The sequence below is a fragment of the Pecten maximus genome, chromosome 2 (assembly GCF_902652985.1).
Source record: "Pecten maximus chromosome 2, xPecMax1.1, whole genome shotgun sequence".
Lineage (NCBI taxonomy): Eukaryota > Metazoa > Mollusca > Bivalvia > Pectinida > Pectinidae > Pecten > Pecten maximus.
Window position 1 is genome coordinate 45,150,493 of NC_047016.1, and position 27,027 is coordinate 45,177,519.

At 34.6% G+C, this 27,027-nt stretch overlaps 2 protein-coding genes across 3 annotated transcripts in view; one reads left to right on the top strand and one right to left on the bottom strand.

Annotated features, from left to right (window-relative positions):
• Positions 1 to 1,168: 1,168 nt before the first annotated feature.
• Positions 1,169 to 14,369, bottom strand: LOC117322228. The gene is made up of 7 exons (XM_033877008.1): positions 14,282 to 14,369; positions 12,485 to 12,547; positions 10,525 to 10,653; positions 9,707 to 9,868; positions 7,520 to 7,650; positions 3,488 to 3,530; positions 1,169 to 3,121 (listed from the first exon to the last, which is right to left on the bottom strand). The coding sequence occupies exons 1-7, from the start codon at positions 14,357 to 14,359 to the stop codon at positions 1,781 to 1,783; spliced, it is 1,947 nt and encodes a 648-aa protein (XP_033732899.1). The 5' UTR covers positions 14,360 to 14,369; the 3' UTR covers positions 1,169 to 1,780.
• A 256-nt stretch (positions 14,370 to 14,625) lies between these two features.
• The window catches only part of LOC117322231 (PTB domain-containing engulfment adapter protein 1-like), a 70,531-nt gene continuing 58,129 nt past the window's right edge, over positions 14,626 to 27,027 (top strand). For both annotated transcript variants that reach the window (XM_033877023.1, XM_033877020.1), the window contains exon 1: positions 14,626 to 14,738. The gene's annotated coding sequence lies outside the window, so the exon portion shown is untranslated. The remainder of the gene's footprint in view (positions 14,739 to 27,027) is intronic.

Consider the following 27,027-nt stretch of genomic DNA (forward strand, 5'->3'; position numbering starts at 1 on the left):
GCTCACTTGCCCTTTTGGCAGGTGAGCTAAAAAACAAACTGACAGTGACATTTACCTTAAACCTCTTCTCACAAATACCAAATAAAAGAATGGACCAATTGTAGTCAACATATAAATGTATTCATCAGATCTTTCATCAAAATAAATTAATAACACATAAACAAGAAGCCTAGAGGGCCTGTATTGATATTGGATATTGCAGTGATGATAGCAAAACACTACATTTCTACAGAAGAAAGATTTCACCTATTGGGACCCCACCCCTCAGGCATGCTATATTTCCCCTATTGGGACCCCACCCCTCAGGCATGCTATATTTCCCCTATTTGGACCTTTATTTCCCCTATTTGGACCCAACCCCTCAGGCATACAGACGTACAGTTAGGCAAAATTGGTTTCTCTCCAGTAAAGGAAGCTTCAGATCCAACTTCAATCCATTATGTCCTTGATGACAAGTAACTATTTAATAGTTGACAGATGATGGACACTGTGCCATACATGTATGCTCACCAGACCTGTGTACCAGGCCCCGCAAGCGGGGCCGGCTGTGCTAAAAGGAAATTACAAATATTTTCTAGATGGCACAATGAATTTTAAATAAGGCCGTTTTACCCACAGCTTCCATGCGTCAACAGATTTATGGGTTTTTTTGGTAATACAGTACATGTATATGTGCATATTTTTCAAATTTAAGTTGCGATTCTTTCCATGTGAAATTCTGAATAAATTACTAAAAGATATGGTAGAATACGACTACACGTATACCACTCGTACCTGAACAACAGTCAAGGCTGCAGAAAACTCCTCTACACACATCCATAAATTCTAAACTACACTACCGGTATATACCCTGTCATCAACAAGAGGCCCAAAAGGCCCGTATTGCTCACCTGGATATGGCAGTAAATAGAGGAAACAAAACACTCCTGCATTTCTAGAGCAGAAGGATTTTGAAGAATTTGCTTTATTTCCCCTATTGGGCCCCAACTCTCAATTTATACAAAATTGCTTCCCTTCACCCCAAGGATACAGCAAAACCTAATAAGGACCGAATACTTTCATTCCTACAGAAGAAAGAAGAAGGATTTTAACCAAGTAGGTGTATATTTTCCCTGTTTGGCTCTACCTCTCAGGCCCTGCCCCCCCCCCCCCCCCCCCCCCCTTCCCAAATATACAAGACTGGTTCTTCTTCACCCAAGGATGCTTCACATAAAATTTGGTTGAAATCTGTTCATTGGTTTATGATCAATAGTGTAAAGTTGCAGGACGACGGACACTGCACCATGACATAAGCTCATTGGTCTTTGGAACCAGGTGAGCTAAAGACATTGTCACACCCTGTATATTGTCCATATTGTCAATCAAGTTCAACTAATTGGAACATTAGTCAAACTTAGCTTAATTAGACCCCTGTCTATAACTACTAACATAACATATCTTCCACAGAGAAGATGGCATATATCTGAAAATATTTGTACATCATTAATTTTGCAATTTTTGTTTCTGTCACTTGCTTTGAAGTTTACGAACAGAATCTGATCTGAAATAGTTTCCAAAAATAAAGTATACATGGAATAAATTTCATTCATTTGACTTGGTTACAAAAAATTAGGGGTGTGTGGAGGCAGTAATAGTAAATCTCAAAAATGGATTCATAGAATATTTTGTGTAAAGTTGCTCCAGATAAATTAATGTTACGCAGGCACATAATTGTCTCATACACAAGAGTTCATTCTATTGCAAAATTATAATATATCTTAATCTAGAGCATAACAAAATCTCAAACTATTTCAATTTCCTCAGTTGTAACAACTGGGGAAGTACTAGGAAGTTGAGTATCAGCTTCTCCGACGTCTACTGGAATATCAGTTTCCGGACTAGATAAGGGTAGAGTTTTATTAGACTGGCTTGCTGTGTCGTCCTCATTTGTCAGTGTGTTTGACAAAGACACATCACCATTTGTTAGAGATTCAATGACACTGGTCTCCCCTTTTTCATTTGGGTGGTGAATGTATTGCTCAAGATGACTCAATCTGGGTGGTAAACTCATCCTATTCCAGTCCTGTCTTTTAAAAGTTGGACTATTATCATCAGTCGAAGCTTGATCAGAAAACTCAAGGGTCAAAAGTTCCACCTGGTCATCGTCCAACATTGGTCCAGTGCTGGCAATGCTCTCCGTGTCCGACCCATCCTCTCCTTCTAGACCCTGACCACCGGGGGCCAGGAAAGACCCTTGACGACTTGGTGAATTTGACATGGAATAATTCTCTCTCCATGTTTTCTCTGTTGGACTTCCAAATGGATTATGCTTTGGAAACTCAACACTCCTTTGAACTTTAGACTGGTCTTTTGACAGTCGTCGTCTCTGACCTTTCCTGGTCGGTTGAATTTCTGTCGCCTGATATCGTTGAGTTAAAGGGTCCATTGCAGCGTCAATCTTCAATATGAGTCCACCTTGGAGTTTCCGTCGCCTGCCGGTAGGGGAAGACTGAGATCGTGCGCGTTGATCTTGTGACAGATCTGGTCTGTCCGAGTGGTCACATGGAGAAGACGATAACAATGCACTGGTGAAGTCTTTTGGTATACTAGATTCTCGTGACAAACTCCGCCGCAGGGCGGTATGTTGACCCGGTGTCATCCGACTATTTGGCAATGCCCGATATTCATCCTCAAACGTAGGAGCGGGAAAATCATCCACATGGCCTTCAGTTTGGCTGATTTGTCTATCTACAGCCTCACGGTAGCTGGGGTTACGAGACTTGTCTAAACTCTGGTGAATGACGGAGGGGAGGCTATAGTTAATGTTCTCCTGTGAGTTATAGTCTGAATGTTTGGCATGACTAGATGTATTAGTTGACTGCGACGAACCCTGGCAGCTACTTATATGATTTGACCCCTGACCTTCTACAGAGTTCATGCCCTTGTCGCGATTGGGTGGAGGCGACGGAGATTCAGAGCCTACCCCTGCCTCTCGGACACCGAGCTCCTGCTGTTTTCGTTTTTCTTGTCTCTGTTGGTGGATATCGTCACTGATAAGCTCCAGATTTTTCAGTGCGTCAGAGTACGCTGATTTAGCTAAGGAAACATCTTCCTCTAGTATATGGATATTTCTCTTCTGATCCTGAAATGAGAGACTTCCTTTAAATATTGGATTTCACTAAATGCTTATGTACAAAATAATATGCGCATATTTGACGTAAATCTACCCCCTCTTCCCCTGCGTAAATTTCCATATTTAGAGCAATAATTATAAACTGTAATGGGTTTGTAACAACTGGTTTGGAGAGGACTTATATAGGTTTGCCTATCAAATTCACCATTTATTTTATAGCAATAGAATTTGTTGAAATGAAGTGTAACAACTGGTCTACATGGAGACATTCTACTAAAGCAACAATGAAACTTGACAATAGTGACCATGACCTTCCTAGGACAGAAATCAAACCTGGATATAAATGTCACCTAATTAAATGTAATTTTTTCTTACCTCCATTGACTGATTGAATTTTGCTTTCATTTCAAAGTAAGGTCTGAAACAAACAAGAAATGAAATCAATTGAATACAATTAAAAATTAATTAAATAACTTTTAGACAATTTCTAAAACTATGATCACATGAGCAGAATTTGTAAAGCCGAAATGTTTCATTCCAACAATTGTGAAATTTAATGCTTTAATATAAAAGTAGGTTTTGATTGGATAAGGAGATGTCAGTGATACATTGATCGATTGGAACTGTTGTCAATTTTCCTATAATGTCTCTAGATCTGTGTAAATAAACAGTTTCTGACAGCTCTCAAGAAAACATACGATATAAAAAGAAAGACAACATTTGACTATAATGGTAAATTCCTAATTAGGAAATCTGTATTAAGATTTTATTGTGGAGACTAGCTCCACCTAACATTGTAATTAACATGACATGACATTGTAATTAACATGACATTGTAATTAACATGACATGACATTGTGATTAACATGACATTGTAATTAACATGACACTGTAATTAACATGACATGACATTGTAATTAACATGACATGACATTGTAATTAACATGACATGACATTGTAATTAACATGACATGACATTGTAATTAACATGACATTGTAATTAACAGTGACATGACATTGTAATCAACATGACATTGTAATTAACATGACATTGTAATTAACATGACATGACATTGTAATTAACATGATAGTGTAATTAAAATGACACATTGTAATTAACATGACATGACATTGTAATTAACATGACATGACATCGTAATTAACATGACATCGTAATTAACATGACATTGGAACTAACATGACATTGTAATTAACATGACATTGTAATTAACATGACATCGTAATTAACAGTGACATGACATTGTAATTAACATGACATTGTAATTAACATGACATGACATTGTAATTAACATGACATGACATTGTAATTAACATGACATGACATTGTAATTAACATGGCATGACATTGTAATTAACATGACATTGTAATTAACATGACATGATATTGTAATTAACATGACATGACATTGCAATTAACATGACATTGCAATTAACATGACATGACAATTAACATGACATGACATTGTAATTAACATGACATTGTAATTAACATGACATTGTAATTAACATGGCATGACATTGTAATTAACATGACATTGTAATTAACACGACATTGTAATTAACATGACATGACATTGTAATTAACATGACATTGTAATTAACATGACATTGTAATTAACATGACATTGTAATTAAAACGACATTGTAATTAACATGACATTGTAATTAACATGACATTGTAATTAACATGACATGACATTGTAATTAACATGACATCGTAATTAACATGACATGACATCGCAATTAACAATGCCATGGCCAGGCACCAGTACAAAAAACAAAGCACACCCACAAATGAATAAATGGTAGAGAGGCACCTAAACTAATTGGTGTCATTTAATTAATATCACATTGTAGTCTGAATTATAAGAAATATAGAAATTCAATAAGAAATGATGACCTCTAAACCAAAGCAGATATAAAATGAAGGAATATGATGATTCTGATGGACAGGTTTTTCTAAAATGAATACAACCACTAAGAACCAATCCCTCCACATCATTACCAATACCTGTACATAGGATCTAAGCAAGTTCCAATCACACCAGTGGGACATTCTGTTTACCATACGATTTATCTTAGTAAATAAACAAGAGGCACAATGGGCCTGTATCACTCATCAGGCATTAATCCAATAAGTGGGTTTACGGTGAAACATTATGTGCCAAGTGTTTGTTTTGTGAAGTAGAAGTTATGATGACCATATGCATTGATAGTTGATTGTTGTTGGTTTTATTTCTAGATATACTGAATTTAGAATATATATTGATGACATAATTACATATACGGTATATAGCACACATATACTGTATGAATATAATTGGCAACAAACATATTCTATGGAACACACCTTGGTCTTTTGGAAATTGTTAAAAGAGGAAATTGCAATAGATCACTTGAGTTAAAACCATTTTCCTAATATCACATCATCGTAGTCTTGTGATGTTATCACTGTTGTTTACTGTTAGATGTCCAAATTTATGAGATGGTGTAACTTCACAGAATTATTCATCATATGATAAACAGGTGTGACAGATTGGGCCGAGTGATTCTGACTAGAAGGGACCATATCCACTGGGCTGTGTAAATCTGAGTAGAAGGGACATATCCACTATCATCTAACACATTATTACAGGATTACTCCCCAGACTGAACATCCAGTAGCAAGGTTCCATCAAGGGAGAAAATTTGTCTGAATAAATTTTAGAAAAATATGCTGTTCTTCCCAGAACAATTAAATTTTAAATACAACATCCATCTGTACCAATATTATATCTTGGTGATCTTAGTTAGAAGGACAATTTTTATCCTTAATCTTAATACTAAGTACTTATATTTTGTCCATAGTGGCATATTTTCATAAAATTTTGCTGGCATAACTTTTTGTAGTCCAATTCAAGCTACGTCCTAAATTAGAAGCTTTACTCAATTGCTACATGTACATGTATTTCAATTCTTCTATAATATATATCTTTTTTTTTATAGGTACATATACAGCATTCCTGGGTTCGGAAGATATTGTACTGTTTAATAATACCTTATATTGATGTTAATCAGAGGAAAAGCATTCTAATACACACACACACACTTGATCCTGAACAAGAAGTCATCTGCATGCTTTGTCATCCATGTAAAATTGTATTGTCTCACCCTTTCCTTAGTTCTCAAACACCCATCCCCCCCCCCCCCCCCCCCCCCCCCCCTTTTACTCTCCCCAGTGCCCAGATGACAGGTTAAGGCAAACTATATTTTATTTTATATTAAAGACAGTTTCTTCTCCCCAGTGTCATGACAGATTAAACTCCATTTTATTTTATATAAAAAAGCATTTTCTTCTAAGGATTAAGAAATATGTCCTGTGTTTGAATCAAAATCAAAGAAATATGATGTTAAAAGGAAATTACTGTAAAAAAACAGTTTTCATGTCAAGATGTAACTGAGGATATGTAAATCAAAATACACTTTGCATCGCTATATATTATATAGATATTTATAAGACTTGTATGTAGGGTAAACAGGAGGATAAGTCCGTGGCCCCTGAGGATCTAGATCGCATCTTAACTGGCATGCTTAAGATAAAACTTGCGGTCTTACTTACAATAAACACAACTCATATCTGTTGACTATGTCGCCCATTTGTAAGAAACTCCTGCGAATGGACATACTGGGGCAAAACAATGGAAAAGGGAGATAAACATGGGGAACAAAATGACAAAAACAATGACAATGAGTCCTTAACAATAGCTACAAACGACCATTAATCATATTTGGTGTTTCTGTAAAGTGAAAGCTGATGTAAATGATTATTGTTTATGTCTGGTCAGAACCTGAAATCTTCAAATTGACACATTTCACAAATCATGGGAACTTATTTAATGCAACACTGTAACAGTTGTACTGTATCTATCCTACAATGTGCCAAGGGGCCAACTTATAAACTTTGACTCAATGTCAGGGTTGGGCTTGCTTAATTATTGCAGATCAATGAAAAAGCATTCAGAAAGATTTTTACAGAAACACATTAGACATGAATGGGCTTATTATCAGAGACGACTTATTGCAAGGATTTTTTTGGGAAAGCAGGTCTCTCTGCAAATTGGTTTTTGAAAAGAAGTTGTTTGAAAAGGTCAGGTGAGCTTAAAACTAGTTATAATTACTAAAGTCTTATTTAAAACACATGCCCTGCTATTCAGGAGAATGCTCAGTGGAAATCATGATGAGGATTAAGTAAGTGTGTAGTTAGTTATAACCTAGAACAGGGAATTTATCGTGGAAATGAAACTAGTATAGTTTAATAGATGAGAAACATGTTAAAATGCCCACTTTTTTTTGCTCACTTGTAGCCACACAGTCACACGATATAATTCTTTTCCGAGAACAACTTACTTTGACTTATTGATAGCACGTTTGAGATCCTTCTGAAGGTACTGCACTTTGGTGTCGGCCTCGTTGAAAAGTACAGTGGTTTTCATGTGTTCCTGCTCGCTCTCATTTCTCTCCTTCTCTGCTTCATTCACCTAGAAATCAAAAATCATTTTACATATAAAGCTACTTCCATAGTTAAGATTTCATGAAATGTAAAGCTAGATCAATGGTCAAGAATTCATTTACAGGTAAATAAAGAAAAATTTTCAAGATTTCATTAAAATTGAATGCAGGTCACAGCCATTCATTTCAACAAATTTGTTAGCCCTTCATTCGAGCATCATATATGCCCAATATCAGGTCCCTGATTTCTACCAACTTTTTTCCTTTACCGCATCTTAATTCAGCATTATGCTTCCAAAGAACAAGAGGCCCATGGGCCTTAACGGTCACCTGAGATTTGAAATATTTCAGTTAATTTAATTGACCATTTTTGGCCCCGCCCATAAGCCCCTAGGGGTCAGTCAGGGCCAACATGTGCATACCCTCAAACTGCCATCCCAAGCTGATAATGTTAACCAAATTAGAATGAATTCCAATAGAAATCAAACATATTATAGTCAAAAATGTGATTTCCCTATATAAACTATAGTAAAGTATACCCCCTCCCCAGGGCCAAATTTAAGACCCCAGGGTCATGAAATTCAAAATTTTAGTAAAGCACTTTAAGATGCTTCCAACTATAAAGAGTATTTGATTCCACCTTATTTCCGTCTTGAGAAGAAGATTTTTTTAAATTTCAGTCAATTTGGCCCTTTTTAACCCCGCCCATTAGCCCCTGACGTCAGTCAGGGCCAACATGTGCATGCCATCAAACTGTCATCCCATGCTGACAAATTACCAAATTAGAATGAATTCCAATAGAAATAAAACAAATAAAAATGTGATTTCCCTATATAAACTATTGTAAAGTTTACCCCCTCCCCAGGGGCAAATGTGAGACCCCTGGGTCATGAAATTTACAATTTTGGTAAAGCACCTTAAGACCCTTCCATCTATGAAGAGTGTTTGATTCCACCATATCTGAGAGTAGAGAAGAAGATTTTTGAAGTTTTAGTCAATTTGACCCTTTTTAGCCCCGCCCCTCAGGCCCCTGGGGGGTGGGGACCATATAATTTACAATTTTGGTTGACCTTTAGCCATAGAAGTTTCCTGCCAAATTTCATGGAATTTGGTTTAGGGGTTTTGGAGAAGAAGTCGAAAATGTAAATTGTTTACGGACGGACGACGGACGACGCACGACGACGGACAAAAGGGGATTAGAATAGGTCACTTGAGACTTTGTCTCAGGTGACCTAAAAATCCAAACAAACTAGAATAATGACAGGTCATCAAGTGTCCTTTTGTATGGCTAAATTCCTCACAATAATCAAGAAGCCATCTGCCCATATCGCTGAGATTCAGTTGGATATTTAACATTTAGACTTTAAAGCGAAGTAATACGAATTATACATGTACTATGATGTGACTCTTGTTTCCTTCCACCTCTATATACACCGAAACTTCACTTAATGATTACCTCAAAATTACGACCATCCCACTGATACATGCACGTTTTTTCAGTCCCATTATTTTTCTCTCTATGTCGTTGTGATTGTTACTTCAGTATCATACAACCACCCTGCTATTTTGTATTACAACCAGTTTTGACAGTTCTAAAGACTACTAATTACGAGGGCTGATCGAGGGCTGATTGATAAGTTGTGAGCTACATATTGAAGGATTTGAATTTTGCCGGACATATTGTATTATTTTTCAACATAATCCCCTTCAGTATCTATACAAATTTACTAGCAGTGTTTAAGGGCCTCAATGCAACTTTTATAGAACTCCATTTCTTGGCTGTTCAGAAATTCATCCACTGCATGTTAGGGTTAGGGTGCCTGAAATAGCTGTTTTCAGAACCCGAACCGATTTTGACCATTTTCCAAAAGCCGCTTGTCTTGTTTAATTTAGAGTGCTACCTCTTTGATATAAACAAACCAAATGAGACTTTTGAGAAATGGCGATAACAAACTTCAATTGTCAAAATCCAAGATGATATTGGACTAACAAGAGGAATCTAGAAGAAATTCAAAAAACATGTACAACTAGGGACCAAGGGGAATCTACCAGTGAAATCTGAGCAGAATACATGTCTATAGAGACCTTCATAGTGGCATGGTTCAGCATCTCCTGCCAGGCTGGGTCCGACGGCTCCTCCCGACACATATAGCCTTGTTCTGCCAGCTGTACCATCTCCTTGGCTGCCTCATGCATGCTGCAGGCGCGCTCAAAACGCAAGGCCGTTTTCTGGGCCTCTACGTGAGCCTAAAAACACACCAGAAGTCAGACAAGTACATAACAAACTATAAATATATGAATTTACACACATCGACATATTCAATCTAAAATCCACCATAATTTATCATTTTGAATATGCATTTTTGTCAAGCAATTTAAAGAAGTACAAACCTATGGCTATTTAAGGATCGAAGATTTATTATCAAACCATTACATTTACCTAATATGATGTTTCCAGTAGAATAAATATCAAAATCAATATTTCATGTACTGTGTTAAGAAAGTCCAACTAGAAGCTGTCGTGCAGGGGCAAACTTATACCCCCCGCCCCCCTGCACAGAATAATTAAATTAATTGAAGTCTTTTAACACATTTATCTAAATTTTGACAAACTTTTTTCATTCATATAAATGGAGACTTTTTTCAAAATATAGTTAATCAATAGACTGCATAGAAAAATACATGTATTCCTTTATCTAGAGTTTAAATATATATGCTGCTATCTTTTTAAAACAACTACTAGTTATATTGTATTCAAGCTTCAACACACTCCTGGTATACAGTTTGTGTATGTAAGTGTGTATGAAAGTTGTCTTTGTTTTTGAGTTATCATATGTTGAAAACTTGAATAAAAATGTTAAATAAAAAAAAAGAAAAGAAAAGAAAGAAGATGAATAGCTCACATCTTTCACTTTAACCCTGGCGTCATAGTAGGGTCTTGCTTTCTCCACGCAGGCTCCAAGTTTTTTGGCGAGTGTGTTAAGTTTCTGTGTAGACTCTGATAGAGCTTGGCGAAAACCTGCCCGGCCATCCTACAGAATATAGATGATAGAATTAAGTCAAAATACATCAGTTACACTGCTTTTTCTTTCCATTAAGAAAACTGTTAAAGATAACTATATAAACAATCTGAATTTACAATCAAAGTGTCGAGGCCACTCATAGGTGCTGTGCATGAGGGATTGAAATACAGGAGAAAAGCAAATATTATATAAATATAAAATCAGATGTACTCGTTTTAAGGAATTTTATTTAATTTGAAAAGGCTGTGGTTGTGTTAAAGTTATGATGAACGGTGAGGAATTACGTTTTTGAACCTCACACACCTCACGGCATACTATACAAAAAAAAATGTATATGACTTCCGGTGGCTTGTTAAATCGCACGTTCTTGTTCATACTTTGTTCAAGCATGCAACCTCTTTTTGCTATCGGAATCTCTGTTGTGGAAACAAGCTAACTTAAGGTTTCGCCTCATTATCACTTCAACCAACTCAACCTGCACGAGCATATTTATGTGGCCTATTTCTTGGAAAAACAATAAGAGATTTCACTTATCAATTTCCAAATGGAAAATCCGAGACTAAAAACAGTATTCGACGGTCGAGGGCCATTTTTATCAACCCTAGAGCTAGAGTGTATACCAGTTATCTCCCCTTGCACAAACCAGGAAGCAAGCATAATAATTTGCAGATAGATAGTTCGGAATACTCAGGGATAAAACATGTCATGTCTATAGTGACCGTTTTTCTGTCTCTTCTTGTGCGGTCTTTATAGACAGGTTTGACTGTATATCCAACATCTATACCGCTATTTATTTTTATGTATCCATCGCCTATACCACTAGTTATTTTATGTATCTCCTATACAGCTATATATAGTTATTTAATTGCCTTTTTGATGGTGCACTGCCCAAGCAAATTACAATTTCCTGATTAAACAGAACAAAGTGCAATTTTAAGATCCTGGGTTCCGAAAAAATGTGAAATTACATATAGTTGGAAATCCCTGACCAATCTCAATCGTCAAGGATAAGATATAAACATGTTAATGGGGGTTTCCAATCACATGATGAAGTGGGAAAACTGATCAAAAGTCCCTAGAAATCTTTGGGAGGAAATATAAGTTGTAGGGGTATATATATCATCAAACAAGAAATGGAAAATCTGTATCCTAATTGATACTGTACATATTTGTATCATAAGATGGGTGAAAGCTGACTTTTTGTATGCTATGCTCTGTTCAATATCACTTTCTTATACATGCACTATATATGAACTTAATATTGTTTTTATCTAGATCTCAATATGGTCATATGAATGAAAATCAAACTTTTCATCAAAACTAAATTAAACTTTTGATCTTTTGATAAAGCCATTGTTGAAATGAAAAGAATGCTTGCAGTGTGGCTACTGGAATCTTGCTTGGCATGGGACTGTCCTGGTGTACAATATTAATTTTCATTTAAACCAATGTTACATATATATATAGTAGCCTCACTCCTTCAAATATAGTCTTTAACTTTTTATAGGAAAGTATTTTCCTGGTCAACCCATGGCCAGACACACTAGACTGTTCATAAAAGTAGGAATAGCTAATGGACATCTGAAAACAAAATGTATTTACAAATTACATGTGAAATTTGATATTTTGAGCATCTTATTATGTGGCCAATGTACATGTGACTACCTTTGAATATTATTTTAGTATGCATAAATTGAGTATCTTTTTATAACAGATTAGTGACCCAGTACTTAAATTAAAATTCAGCAGGCATACTGGTCATGATCATGACTTTATGAGTATATCGATCATACATGCATATACAACAAATATGTCATTGCCCTTAATGAGTAGGACTTACATCAAGTTCCAACTCTAACTTGTTGATTTCCTCCGATGCCTTGTTCAGTTTCTCCAGCTCCACCTGTTAAACGATAAAATATAACATACATGTACCAATCTACTCTACTCTAACCATGTTAGAGGATTACACGTCAAGAAACTTAAGATTGCCACTGTGTAACCTTCAACTTCATTCTTGTAACAACTTGGATTGAAAATGGCAGCCTGGTAATTAAATATATACAACAAGAGATCCACCATTGACTGATGTTTATTGGATCTATGTCAGATTGATGTCTTTTTTTCCTTCTTTCTTCTTTTCCTCTGTCAATCATCTGATAACAAGAATAAGTAGAATATACATGTGATATTTAAGAAACATCCCTGCAGTTCTTTTCAAGAATGAAGTGATAACAAATTTAATTTCTCAAAATCCAAGTTGGATGCCTGTCGGCCATTTTGTTTTTCTGATCAAAAATCTAAACTGGAACTATAGGGACCAAGGGGAACCTACATATGAAGTTTTAGGAATATCCCTCCAATACTTTTCATGAAATAGTGATAACAAACGTCAATTCTAAAAATCCAAGATGGCCATCTGAATCTAAATTGGATTGGCACAACTAGTTACAAAGGGGAATACATGTATACACATGAAGTTTAAGGTATATCTCTCCAGTACTTTCCAAGAAAAAGCGATAACAAGGATTGTTTATGGAAGATGGACCACAGACCACAGACGCAGGGCGATTTGAATAGCCCACCATCTGATGATGGTGGGCTCAGTATATATTGTGTTGTGTTGCATTTCATCAAATTTGATATGCATGTATCCATCAATTTTATATAGGAAAAGACTTATACAAGCTTGCTTGTTGTCTAATCCTTTTGTATTATTTGCACAACAAGATTTGTTAAAATAAAATGTCAACCACTTTTGATTGAACACTGATCAAGTGGAGGTAGTATAGCTAGTGAAAAAGTTACCATATAAGGAAATAACAGCAGAAATAACACTGATTCTACTCTAGATTTTAAAAAGGCTACCAAGCAAGTTTCATCAGAATCTGATACTTTCGAAAGGAATTGTGCTAATCTGGCGGATGGATGGACAGATCCCATTTGTGTCTCCTGTGCCAACTTTGTTGGGTAGGGGGTAATCTTCTCCTTTATGTATATGAGATCTTATTCCACCTGATTACATTGGTGGATATTATGACCTCATATCCCATCAGCGTGTTTCCTATACTGCTAGAGCCCGGATTCGGGGGCGCAACAAAAAAGTGTCATAATCATAAACCATCTAAAACTTTGTTGGCCAGGGGATAATTAATTAAGTGGACATGTACGTGGGATAACTCGTCCTACTACACATGTGCTCTATTGGCGCCCGTTTTACTCATTAAATGACAAACTTGAACTTAACGAAAATTGATTCAGTAGCAATAACTTTTTACTGACACAAATGCAGCCAATCTTATCCAAACCTTTAATACTCAAATTAAACCCAACAACAACTTGGTGGTTGCATGGCAGAGTGGACAATGCAGCTGCCTTTCTAGCGACCAGGGGTTGGTACCCTGATTAATGTAAAATAGTACACGGCGCCTGTCAGACTAGGTCATTTATAAATAAAGCATCATGCATCCATTTACATAATTCAAAATGACAATGAGTTGAAACTGTGAAACGTGAAATCAATAAACTTATCTAACTGCCGGATATTTTCGTGTGTATGGAGATATCGTAGTAAGTTATCGTAACATGTTAATTCCATATGTTGAGACCAGACCAGTCCTGTCATAGAAGTGCATACCTGGATTCTAGGATCGAGAGTTTCATCGTCTAAATCTTCAATACAGGCAGGAGACAACCGACCTTCATAGTCGGCCATCTTTGCCTGAAATTTTCGTTGTTGATTGCATTAATCTAGAGCCAAAATCAATCTCATCGATAAACGAAACAATGTCAACATTTAACTCCAACCATGCTTAAAAGTCAGTACATATAACTGAGTTTTTTAATTATATTAATAGTAATCCATTTTCTGTCTAAATGGCCGGTTTCCTGAGATTTTGTTTTAGTTTTGAGAGTACCTCTTATAACCTAATTTACAGTCGTAGCACTGATGTATGCGATTGTTAGGGAGTGAAACGCGTGAATATTTGTACGTTTCGTTTAACACAACCCGGAAGTAAATACCTACCGAAGCGGCCGAGATAAGAAAGTAGGAGACCCCACGAAAATCAAAACTAGACGCTTTCAGTGAATAAGTAAGTGTTGTAATTGTTTTTACATAGGTAACCTATATAAACAAAAACATGTCGTTATATAAAATTACATTTCATATCATAAGTAACACACTTTGTTTCAAGGAGGCGTATGTGGCCTGGAGGCATGTTATTGTGATTGCGGCTTGTGTAAGCCTGTATGCAGACGATGCGTCTCATTATCGGAACAATAGCTTTTCAGAAATATTTCAATTTCGGTGTGTTTTATCAGGGACATATATGCCTCAGAAAAGAAAGCGTAGTTTTACAGATGTGCATTAGATACATATCATATAGCCTATCTACTAAATTCTTTCTGGGCAAGTCCTATCAGTAGAAATAAGCATGTCACGATTGTGTTTGTTCAGTGCACTGAACCGTGAAGTCATCTAGGTCCCCCTTTGACACATGTATCTATGACACCGTTCCTATATCGCATTAACTTTCAAACATACATGTTAACGGTGTCTTCCCACTCAGCCAACATATCCTATTTTAACATTGGGGGTAGGAACAATAGAGAACAATAGGCACTAATTACAGGTAAGTTATAGCCTGTTTTGGAGAAGTATTTGATTCTTAGGTTACCTGTATTACCTGTGCTACATGCTGTTAACAGTTTATAGATAATGTATACTATATATATATATATATCACAAATACTTTTATATAATTAAAAAATATTAAAATCGAATAACTCAAATTTTCATGAATTTCTATATCTTTCATTGTTATAAATTTCACACTTTATCATAACTAATATGTGTTATAAATAAAACAGAAAATACATTTGTTCAATTTTAACCTTTACATTGAAATGGCACATTATCAATAAGTTCAAGTCAACGTTACCTCAACGTTACCTGTTTCATTGTGATATATATCAGGTATATATAATCATAGACTTGTATATTGTTTGTATATCTGATATACAAGTCTCTGATATAATGTACTTAATAGAAAACGATAAAAAAAACACTTTAAATGACATTTTAATAGTTCAAGTAAAACAATTTAGATAACGTATGATCACGAAACTGATTGAATAATAAAGCATAAATCAGTATAATCCTAGAAATCATGGATAAAGTTCACAATATCACCAAAGTCAATGTTTAATCATATCGGTGGTTCTCATATATGCAGTCTTCACATACGAAATTATTCACGTAATAAATAGTTTAATCTTGTTATTACAAAGAAACACTAGTCTATATAATTGTCACTTCCTTTAACACGAGAATATGGTAATCATTGCCCTTGCAAGTTCAAGTTACTTTATGAAATCGAATGTTAAATTACACTTGTATATAATGTTTAGAATACACAAGTTCCATTTCTCAAAGTATATCATAATCACTTAGGTCGCTTTATGATATTGAATGTTAATGTTCAGGAAACACAATTGCAAGTATATGATACACGTGTATATAATTGTCATTTAATATCCTGGATTTATTACTCCAAGTGGATAAGATGTGAAGTATCATCAGCATATGCAGTCACATCCATGGTGTTGTTTCGTAGTCTCATCTTGAGAGTCTGGAGTCTCCATTCCAGTTGGCGATTTTTCCTCTTCTTTGCGCATGGTTTACCTCCAGCTTGATACTCTACCATTCTCCAAGAAATCAACCCTAATCTGGGCATTTGCCATTGCAATTGCAATCTATAATCTATTTTCAGTAACGTCAAGTACAGTCAGTGTTCAGAGAAAAATAACTAATGGAATTGGTAAAATGTTTTGACTACATATCATTGAAGTTTATGCTGTTAACTCTTTATGTGATTATAAAATAGAGTAATCCCTTGAAATCCATTGTTTACAACTGAATTGTTTACCATTGGATTTTTCCGAAGACATACAATTTCAGATCTAGGCCAGTCCATATATCAAAATTTATCCTGACTAAATTATCATAAGACAAGTAATAATAGCATTAAATACATTTTGTAATCTCACAAATTTAAAGTGTGGAAACCATTCCCAGGTTAAGTGAACAAGATAATGAGTTTTAGTTATATATACTGGTCAGAGTAAACTTTAAGTCATTTATTATTTAGTGCTGGAAGATCTAGATCAATGAGCGATCATGTTCAGAAATGAAATATTTTGTGGATGCGTTAAAATACGACACAATATCTTAAGGTATGTTGTAAAAAATTGATTTTATGTTATAATTGATGGAATTACTATGTACAAGATGGATAAAAGTATTAGTATGTTCAGGAATGGACTGGACAACAAACCAAAACTAGTTACTGTAAACGAGAAACGGATCATCATTGCAAGTTTTGTCCAGTAGAATTTTTGTAAATGTGACACAGGCATTTCAAAAAATAAAATGAAACTGATTTCATTTCATTTATATGTCATATTGCGTAGATATTTTATTCAAGATATCAATGAAGTAAGTATTTATAAAAAAAATCTTACATTGCATACAGTACACAGGAACTAATACACATTAATCATGTAAGATTAAGAATATTACGTACATTAAAATAAAACATAATTTAAAAAATGACCATAACGAATAAAAACATTATACAGATAGTCGATAACATCAGGAACTTATTATTGATAAAGAATTAAATTTCTATTCATCATATAGACATTGGACATTTTGCACATATTGTGCTTACTTTGAAAGAGTATGCGTTTTTTATTACATGTTTATATCTTATGATAAGTAATTATATCTTTTTTTTATTTTATAAAAAAATATCAGCATGTCCCCAAACGGGCTCCATACATTATAACTATATAAAAGTTTAGTAATGATATCAAGTCAGGAAATATAAATATATGATTTCAATTTAATGAATTGTACATTTGGAAGAAAACGTTTTGGTTTGAAATGAAAACACCATTGCAAATAATAATAAAGTAAGGCCACACCAAATTAATCAGTTGTTCGTCGGGAATCCCGCTCCAAAAATATCAAAGTCGAGAAAAAAATAAAAATAATTTTTTCCCGCACCTCCGGAAAAATCGTCAAATCCGGATTTTTTTTCCGTTTTCCGACTTCTTTTTCCGGTTATTACAACACATTTCGACGCTTGAAACGCCGACCCAAACAAGCGTTTCGTTGATACCTGATGCAGAGATGAAAAAAAATGGCGGAAAGGCTCCGGCCTAGCACGAGGATAGTTACTCCAATAACATTAGAGGTTTACACGACAGAAAACTTTTGACAGGCTGTCATGTAACGATATCCACCAATGTAATCAGGTGGAATAAGACCTCATATACGTATAGGAGTAGAGGATAGTCTGCTGTAAATTCTTGGAATAGTATGGGTATTTTTATAGTAATTAACGAAGCGGAGAACAATGAAACGTTTTATGACCTTTTTATCCGCAGTATTAACTACCACCTTGGTTTAAACAGTATTTTATTATCAATGGTATATACAATACATGGGTCATTATATACAATAATTGGAAACTACCACCTTGGAAATTTTTTGTAATGTGGTAACAATCAAAGTATTTATTTTATTTTGAAGAATGATATTTTTTGTTAAATAAGGTCAGTATCTATGTGATATTTTTTTTATTTGTATTCCATAATAATAATCAGAAAATGTGGAATTATTTTATTCCAATTTCATCATTTCACAGTTGTCCTCTTAGTATTAGGGCTATTCCATTAAAATATCTAAATGAACCCAGGATTCCAAAACAATTCACCTCTGTCCATGGTTAGATTTCGCTCCAATTACTTCTGTGTATTAAAATTAATTCAATAAATTCTTTGGGTGGTACCCCTAAAACAAACTGGACTCCTGGGGTAGGGTAGATGTTTTGCTGGAAAAGCCCTTAGTTTTACTGTTAAATACAAGTCAATTATATTTGATAGATGCTGAATTCCCAGCCATATACATTTTAATGATTGTGTTTCTAATATGCCAATTTTCTGTTGTTTTATATGGTGTTATTATTTTTGTTCCAGATAATTATATATGATATAGTGATTTTGTTTTTTCTGTGCCAATTTTCTTTTGTTTTATGCATTATTTTCTATTATACCGGTATTTGTTCCATACAAATGAGAGAACTGTGTTAAGTTTGATTTGATCAAGTAGATCAGGTATTAAATTGTTGTTGGATTTTACATACAATTGTTTAGTTATTTGTGTATGAAATCACTTCATGATATACATGTACTTGAATTGATCACAAATAGACACAAACATCTGTTCAATATGGTATTCAGTTTATTTCCAACATTTAATGAAAAAAAATAATGGAAAAAAATATCGCTCGCACATCATTTGAACGCTTCGCCTCTTGAAATCTCTAAATGGAAATTTTTTGCTAGAAAAAAAAATTTCGCTCGCTCGCCCCAATTTTTTTTACCAGTTTCCCGAAGAACAACTGATTAATTTGGTGTGGCCTAATAGTAATAAATCATTATGATAATGATTAGGAGATAAATATGAACTAAAATCATGATAAGTGATTCCAAAAATAACAATAAAAACGATGATAATTATATAAATCATATTTATAGTAATTGTAAGTATAATGTAAGATGAGACTGTGTATCAAATCATTACAATAATAAAATGTTTAAATAAAGTAATAAACAAAATTTAAGTTTTTGCAAATGTAACTTTGACCCCCAAGTGTGAAAATTAATCACCGCCAATGACTGTGAAGAGAAGTTCACAAGCAGAAACAAAAATGATGTATGTGGCACCCCAAGAAAAACACAAGATTCACATTTACTTTTATTTTTATAGCATGAACTCATTTCAATGACAGAATGCTCATTTATTTATTTATTTATTTAACGGGTTTTACGTCTGCTATTACAGCCTTGCGGCCTTTCAGCTGACAGAATGCTTGTTAAAGTATTGTTTATATAATGGTCACTGTTGTACTGTAATCAACACATGTGATTACATTATATATTACACAATCTTATCACTGGTCTTCTAATCAATTTAACATGAATATTAAATTATCATCATGTATGTACCAACAGGTGTTAAACGTCAGATTAATCTGTTTGAGATAACATAACCACCAGTACAAACAGGACTGCTGAAACTACAACTATAGTCACCATACCATTGTTTACTAACAGAGAGATGGGACTCTCAAACCAGAAAGGAGACTAATTTATAAGATTAACAGACTGATTTATCAGATAAATAGACTGATTATAAGATTAATAGACTGATTTATCAGATAAATAGACTGATTTCTAAGATTAATACACTGTTTTATGAATTTTATATGAGACTGATTGATAAGATTAATAGACTGATTTTTTTTATAAATAGACTGATTTATTAAATTGATAGACTCGACCTCATTTATAAGACTTATATAGACTGATTTATAGGATTAATAGATTGATTTATAAGATTAAATTAGACTGAATCATGTATTTAGTAGAACATTTAGATAATCTGATTTTCCCTTTAGTAACTCAAAGACAAAATCTTTCCAGTTTTTGGGATCCAGTAACATACCTCCTCTAAACGGATTAGGACATTGTCTGATATTGTAACACTAGATTCCTTGAAATCAATTTTATTGTAATATCGAAAGACATCACTATTGTTATACAGTTTGCTTAAATTTGTTAAGTAAAAGTATTATCAGTTACTTCAAGCCATGGTGATCTCAGTTATTTATCTATTAACCATAAACGAATATGTCAAGATGTTATGTATTTCAGAATATATGAAAATATAAGTTTCATTCAAATAATGCCTCGTTGGTTTGTATGTATCTATTGGTAGTTGCTAAATATTTGGATGTATTTCTCTGTAATTACATTAGTAGTATACAAACTAGACTATCAATCTGTGGTCCTTTGATTTATCTCCTAAGGAGGTCAATTGGGGAACGAGAGGTTATAGACACACCAGAATGACCAAGCATTACTGGGCTTTTTCTGGGGGCTTTTTGGGGCTGTTAATGGACCACATTCCCTATTTGAATTATTTCATATTCAAGTCAAATTCCCAAAATTTGCAGTTTACTCATGAAAAAAAATCTTTCCCAATTCACCAATTTTCTTTCCCAAATTGAGACAAAAAGGCCCTTTCCCAAACTAGTGAGAAAAAGCCCTGCATTATATTATTATTTCTGTAACACATATGCTTTCACATTCTACAGAAATCTCTGTGGCTATCATTAGATCCCTTTCCAAAGTTGCTTCACAATTTATATTGTGTTTTTAGGTCATCTGACCGGAAGGGTCAGGATGACCTATAGTCATTGTGCTTCATCCATTGTTGTCCACCGCGCACTGTTCCTGAACAACATCTATTTCAAACTTCTTCTCAAGTTCCACTAGTGGGATCCAGCTCTATCTTAAATGAAATGATCCTGAGATAGTCCTGACCAAGCGTTGTTATTTTTCGGGTCGGTCCGAAATCCAAGATGGCCACCATGTGCTAAAATATCCATCTGGGTTTAAGTATTCCATGGGAAAGAAAATTTTACAGGACACCGATGACATCAGGTCAGCTATTCGAACTGCCCCACGTACAAATGATGTTGTATTGTAGTATGTTTACAAGAGTAATACATCGTATCATATGAGATATGGGTCCTCAATTCACCTGTGCACTACTGTAGTCTATAGACAGAACCTCCCTTTTTATATATATACACATGTCTTCCTTCGTCATTTGTGTTACTATGTTATATATATACATGTATATATATATAATTAGACCGACCATCAACATGATATTGTTATGACAGTTTCACTATACATAAAGACAACTGTTCCTCCGGGCTATTAACTGTGTCTCCTAGAACTTGTACTGTGTAATTCTTTACAATCCGAGAAAAAAAACCCATAGAAAACATCATTGATGATTGTTCTTAGAGCATAATATCTATCTAGATCCGCCATCGACCAGAAAACAAAACAAGTAAACAAAACAAACATGTCCTATGTATGTTTTATTTATATAGACAAACAAATTGTTTTTATACTTCACGATACCAGGTTTATTACTTACATACCATCATTTATTTCAACTCAATCTCCGGGGATTTCAGTTATGTACAGTAATTTAATGAAACAGATTTTTTTTTCATTTAGACTGCAAGATGATAGGATATTCTTATGATTAATGTTTCATAAAATGGAAACAAATACAAGATTCTATTTATCTCAAAACTTAGACAAATATTTGTGAAAAAATTATCAGACATATATATGATATGAAATTTAAAATGTCAATATTTTCACTTCCTGTCTATGGTGAAGTTAAAGTGCATAGTACAATATATGGAGTAATGATCATGATATATATACAATCAAGGAACCTTTGGATGTTATAACATTAGTATTTGTGACAAAATGTATGTTATACTGGGAAGTAATTCATGAGGGAAAACATAGCTATTGATTATCACATTCAAATATATTTATGTTTATACTGCCATGCATTTTCATGTGACAATGGACAGAATCCATTAACATAGAAATCTTTCACTATTTTTGATATACTTTGTATGAAGTTTGTCCTGTCTCTGTGCCATGGTGGCCGAGTGATTAAGGTGTCCCGACACTTTAACACTAGCCCTCCACCTCTGGGTTGCGAGTTCGAAAACTACGTTGGGCAGTTGCCAGGTACTGACTGTAGGCCGGTGGTTTTTCTCCGGGTACTCTGGCTTTCCTCCACCTTCAAAACCTGGCACGTCCTTAAATGAACCTGGCTGTTAATAGGATGTTAAACAAAATTAACCAAACCAAATAAACCAAACTGTGCCTTACGAGAAAGTATTTTATTTAAAAAAATTGACCTAATAAATTGTTTCCTGTAAAGTGCATTTATTGCTGGATGGATACATACATCACTAACATCAGAATATACTGTACATAATCAATACTGTTTTTGGTCACCTGCGACTTTAGTGACCTAATTTTTGCAATCTTTCTCTATCATCCAGCGTCATGTGTCATTCATCCTAAACAATTTACTTTTTCAACTTCTTCACAATAACCATGATATTGGGTCAGTAGCATGTTGGGATGAAGTGCTACCAAGTTTGTTTAACCTTGACCTAATTTCAAAGTCACAGGGGTCAAATGTGTTAAAATATTTAAATGACTTCTTTTCAGTAACTTAGAGGCCCAGGGCCATGATACAATATATTGGGCCAGTAGCTATAGCAATATGTTAAGATGAAGGACTGTATTAAGGCACACATTGTTAGCAGTGACTATACTAGGAGTATAAACCTTCTGATTTGAAGATTTATTAACATCAAATGACAAAAACACTCAAGTTTTTTTGTTGAAGTTCTATACATGCTTGAGTAGTTTTTACAGTTTCAATAGGATACATTCCTAATTGAGACATTTATAATTAGCAGCTCTAGTTTTTGCACTTAATAATTTTTCTATGCTTTCAGTGTATCAATTTTCAGTATATAAAGTTGAATAAGACCTAACAAACAATAAACTTGCCTACATTTAGTGTGTATTGGAGCGTAAGCATAAATAATAAGGTCACCCAGTCCAAACTGTATTATAACAATTATGAGATCTTTCGAAAAAAAAAACCATACAAATTCTATTTTTATCTAATATAGATCAGCTTAGTTTCAATTTCATTTATGATCATACAGAAACAGTTTATACAATTGTATCCGAGTGTTTCATATTATTTGCAATTAATTTCTTTTATTTCAACCAATTTATCAACATTAAACTAAAACAGGTTAATGTTATTATAGTACTTGCAGTAATTTGATTTTTCTTGGTAGATGATGAAAGTGTTTATGTGTTATCAGTCCAGGAATACAAAATGTGTTGTTAGGTTGTTGATAAGGCTAACCAAAATAAATTGTTTGTTTTATTTCATATATATGTGATAAGAATTATATATTACATGTAGGTAATTTTGTCTTTTATTGATTTTTTTTACTAAATGAAACTTTTCCTGACTTGAACAACACTTTTCTAATATGAAAAAAAACATAGTATACATAGTATAAACAATATGTATGAAAAAATGAAACACATATTTTTGTTCTTAGCCAAATACTGAATCAGGTGTTACATTTTGTATGATGTATATACCTACCGTGTATATAATTATACTAAGTAATTCATTTTATTCTGACCTCCTTTTTGCTTACATATGATTATATGAACCATATATTTCTCGAAAAAAAATATTTATCTTGTAATAAGTCTAGGAGGTCAACACAAACTCTACTGAGAGTAGGGGGTGGGGTTATTGTAGGACAATATAATAACAAAGTAGGGTGGGGTTATTGTAGGACAATGTAATAACAAAGTAGGGGTGGGGTTATTGTAGGACAATGTAATAAAGTAGGGGTGGGGTTATTGTAGGACAATGTAAGAACAAAGTAGGGGCAGGGTTATTGTAGGACAATGTAATAACAAAATAGGGGTGGGGTTATTGTAGGACAATGTAATAACAAAGTAGGGTGGGGTTATTGTAGGACAATGTAATAACAAAGTAGGGGTGGGGTTATTGTAGGACAATGTAATAACAAAGTAGGGGGTGGGGTTATTGTAGGACAATGTAATAACAAAGTAGGGTGGGGTTATTGTAGGACAATATAATAACAAAGTAGGGTGGGGTTATTGTAGGACAATATAATAACAAAGTAGGGTGGGGTTATTGTAGGACAATGTAATAACAAAATAGGGGGTGGGGTTATTGTAGGACAATGTAATAACAAAGTAGGGTGGGGTTATTGTAGGACAATGTAATAACAAAGTAGGGGGTGGGGTTATTGTAGGACAATGTAATAACAAAGTAGGGGTGGGGTTATTGTAGGACAATGTAATAAAGTAGGGTGGGGTTATTGTAGGACAATGTAATACAGTAGGGGGTGGGGTTATTGTAGGACAATGTAATAAAGTAGGGGGTGGGGTTATTGTAGGACAATGTAATAACAAAGTAGGGGTGGGGTTATTGTAGGACAATGTAATAACAAAGTAGGGTGGGGTTATTGTAGGACAATGTAATAACAAAGTAGGGGTAGGGTTATTGTAGGACAATGTAATAAAGTAGGGGTGGGGTTATTGTAGGACAATGTAATAACAAAGTAGGGGGTGGGGTTATTGTAGGACAATGTAATAACAAAGTAGGGTGGGGTTATTGTAGGACAATGTAATAACAACGTAGGGGGTGGGGTTATTGTAGGACAAAGTAATAACAAAGTAGGGTGGGGTTATTGTAGGACAATGTAATAACAAAGTAGGGTGGGGTTATTGTAGGACAATGTAATAAAGTAGGGTTAGGGTTATTGTAGGACAATGTAATAACAAAGTAGGATGGGGTTATTGTAGGACAATGTAATAACAAAGTAGGGGGTGGGGTTATTGTAGGACAATGTAATAACAAAGTAGGGTTAGGGTTATTGTAGGACAATGTAATAACAAAGTAGGGTGGGGTTATTGTAGGACAAAGTAATAACAAAGTAGGGTGGGGTTATTGTAGGACAATGTAATAACAAAGTAGGGTGGGGTTATTGTAGGACAATGTAATAACAAAGTAGGGTGGGGTTATTGTAGGACAGTGTAATACAGTAGGGAGTGGGGTTATTGTAGGACAATGTAATAACAAAGTAGGGGTGGGGTTATTGTAGGACAATGTAATAACAAAGTAGGGGTGGGGTTATTGTAGGACAATGTAATAACAAAGTAGGGTTAGGGTTATTGTAGGACAATGTAATAACAAAGTAGGGTGGGGTTATTGTAGGACAATGTAATAACAAAGTACGGGTGGGGTTATTGTAGGACAATGTAATAAAGTAGGGGTGGGGTTATTGTAGGACAATGTAATAAAGTAGGGGTGGGGTTATTGTAGGACAATGTAATAACAAAGTAGGGGTGGGGTTATTGTAGGACAATGTAATAACAAAGTAGGGTGGGGTTATTGTAGGACAATGTAATAACAAAGTAGGGGTAGGGTTATTGTAGGACAATGTAATAAAGTAGGGGTGGGGTTATTGTAGGACAATGTAATAACAAAGTAGGGGGTGGGGTTATTGTAGGACAATGTAATAACAAAGTAGGGTGGGGTTATTGTAGGACAATGTAATAACAACGTAGGGGGTGGGGTTATTGTAGGACAAAGTAATAACAAAGTAGGGTGGGGTTATTGTAGGACAATGTAATAACAAAGTAGGGTGGGGTTATTGTAGGACAATGTAATAAAGTAGGGTTAGGGTTATTGTAGGACAATGTAATAACAAAGTAGGATGGGGTTATTGTAGGACAATGTAATAACAAAGTAGGGGGTGGGGTTATTGTAGGACAATGTAATAACAAAGTAGGGTTAGGGTTATTGTAGGACAATGTAATAACAAAGTAGGGTGGGGTTATTGTAGGACAATGTAATAACAAAGTAGGGGTGGGGTTATTGTAGGACAATGTAATAACAAAGTAGGGGTGGGGTTATTGTAGGACAATGTAATAACAAAGTAGGGTTAGGGTTATTGTAGGACAATGTAATAACAAAGTAGGGTGGGGTTATTGTAGGACAAAGTAATAACAAAGTAGGGTGGGGTTATTGTAGGACAATGTAATAACAAACTAGGGTGGGGTTATTGTAGGACAATGTAATAACAAAGTAGGGTGGGGTTATTGTAGGACAATGTAATAACAAAGTAGGGTGGGGTTATTGTAGGACAGTATAATACAGTAGGGGGTGGGGTTATTGTAGGACAATGTAATAACAAAGTAGGGTTGGGGTTATTGTAGGACAATGTAATAACAAAGTAGGGTGGGGTTATTGTAGGACAATGTAATAACAAAGTAGGGGGTGGGGTTATTGTAGGACAATGTAATAACAAAGTAGGGGTGGGGTTATTGTAGGACAATGTAATAACAAAGTAGGGTTAGGGTTATTGTAGGACAATGTAATAACAAAGTAGGGTGGGGTTATTGTAGGACAAAGTAATAACAAAGTAGGGTGGGGTTATTGTAGGACAATGTAATAACAAACTAGGGTGGGGTTATTGTAGGACAATGTAATAACAAAGTAGGGTGGGGTTATTGTAGGACAATGTAATAACAAAGTAGGGTGGGGTTATTGTAGGACAGTATAATACAGTAGGGGGTGGGGTTATTGTAGGACAATGTAATAACAAAGTAGGGGTGGGGTTATTGTAGGACAATGTAATAACAAAGTAGGGGGTGGGGTTATTGTAGGACAATGTAATAACAAAGTAGGGTTAGGGTTATTGTAGGACAATGTAATAACAAAGTAGGGTGGGGTTATTGTAGGACAATGTAATAACAAAGTAGGGGGTGGGGTTATTGTAG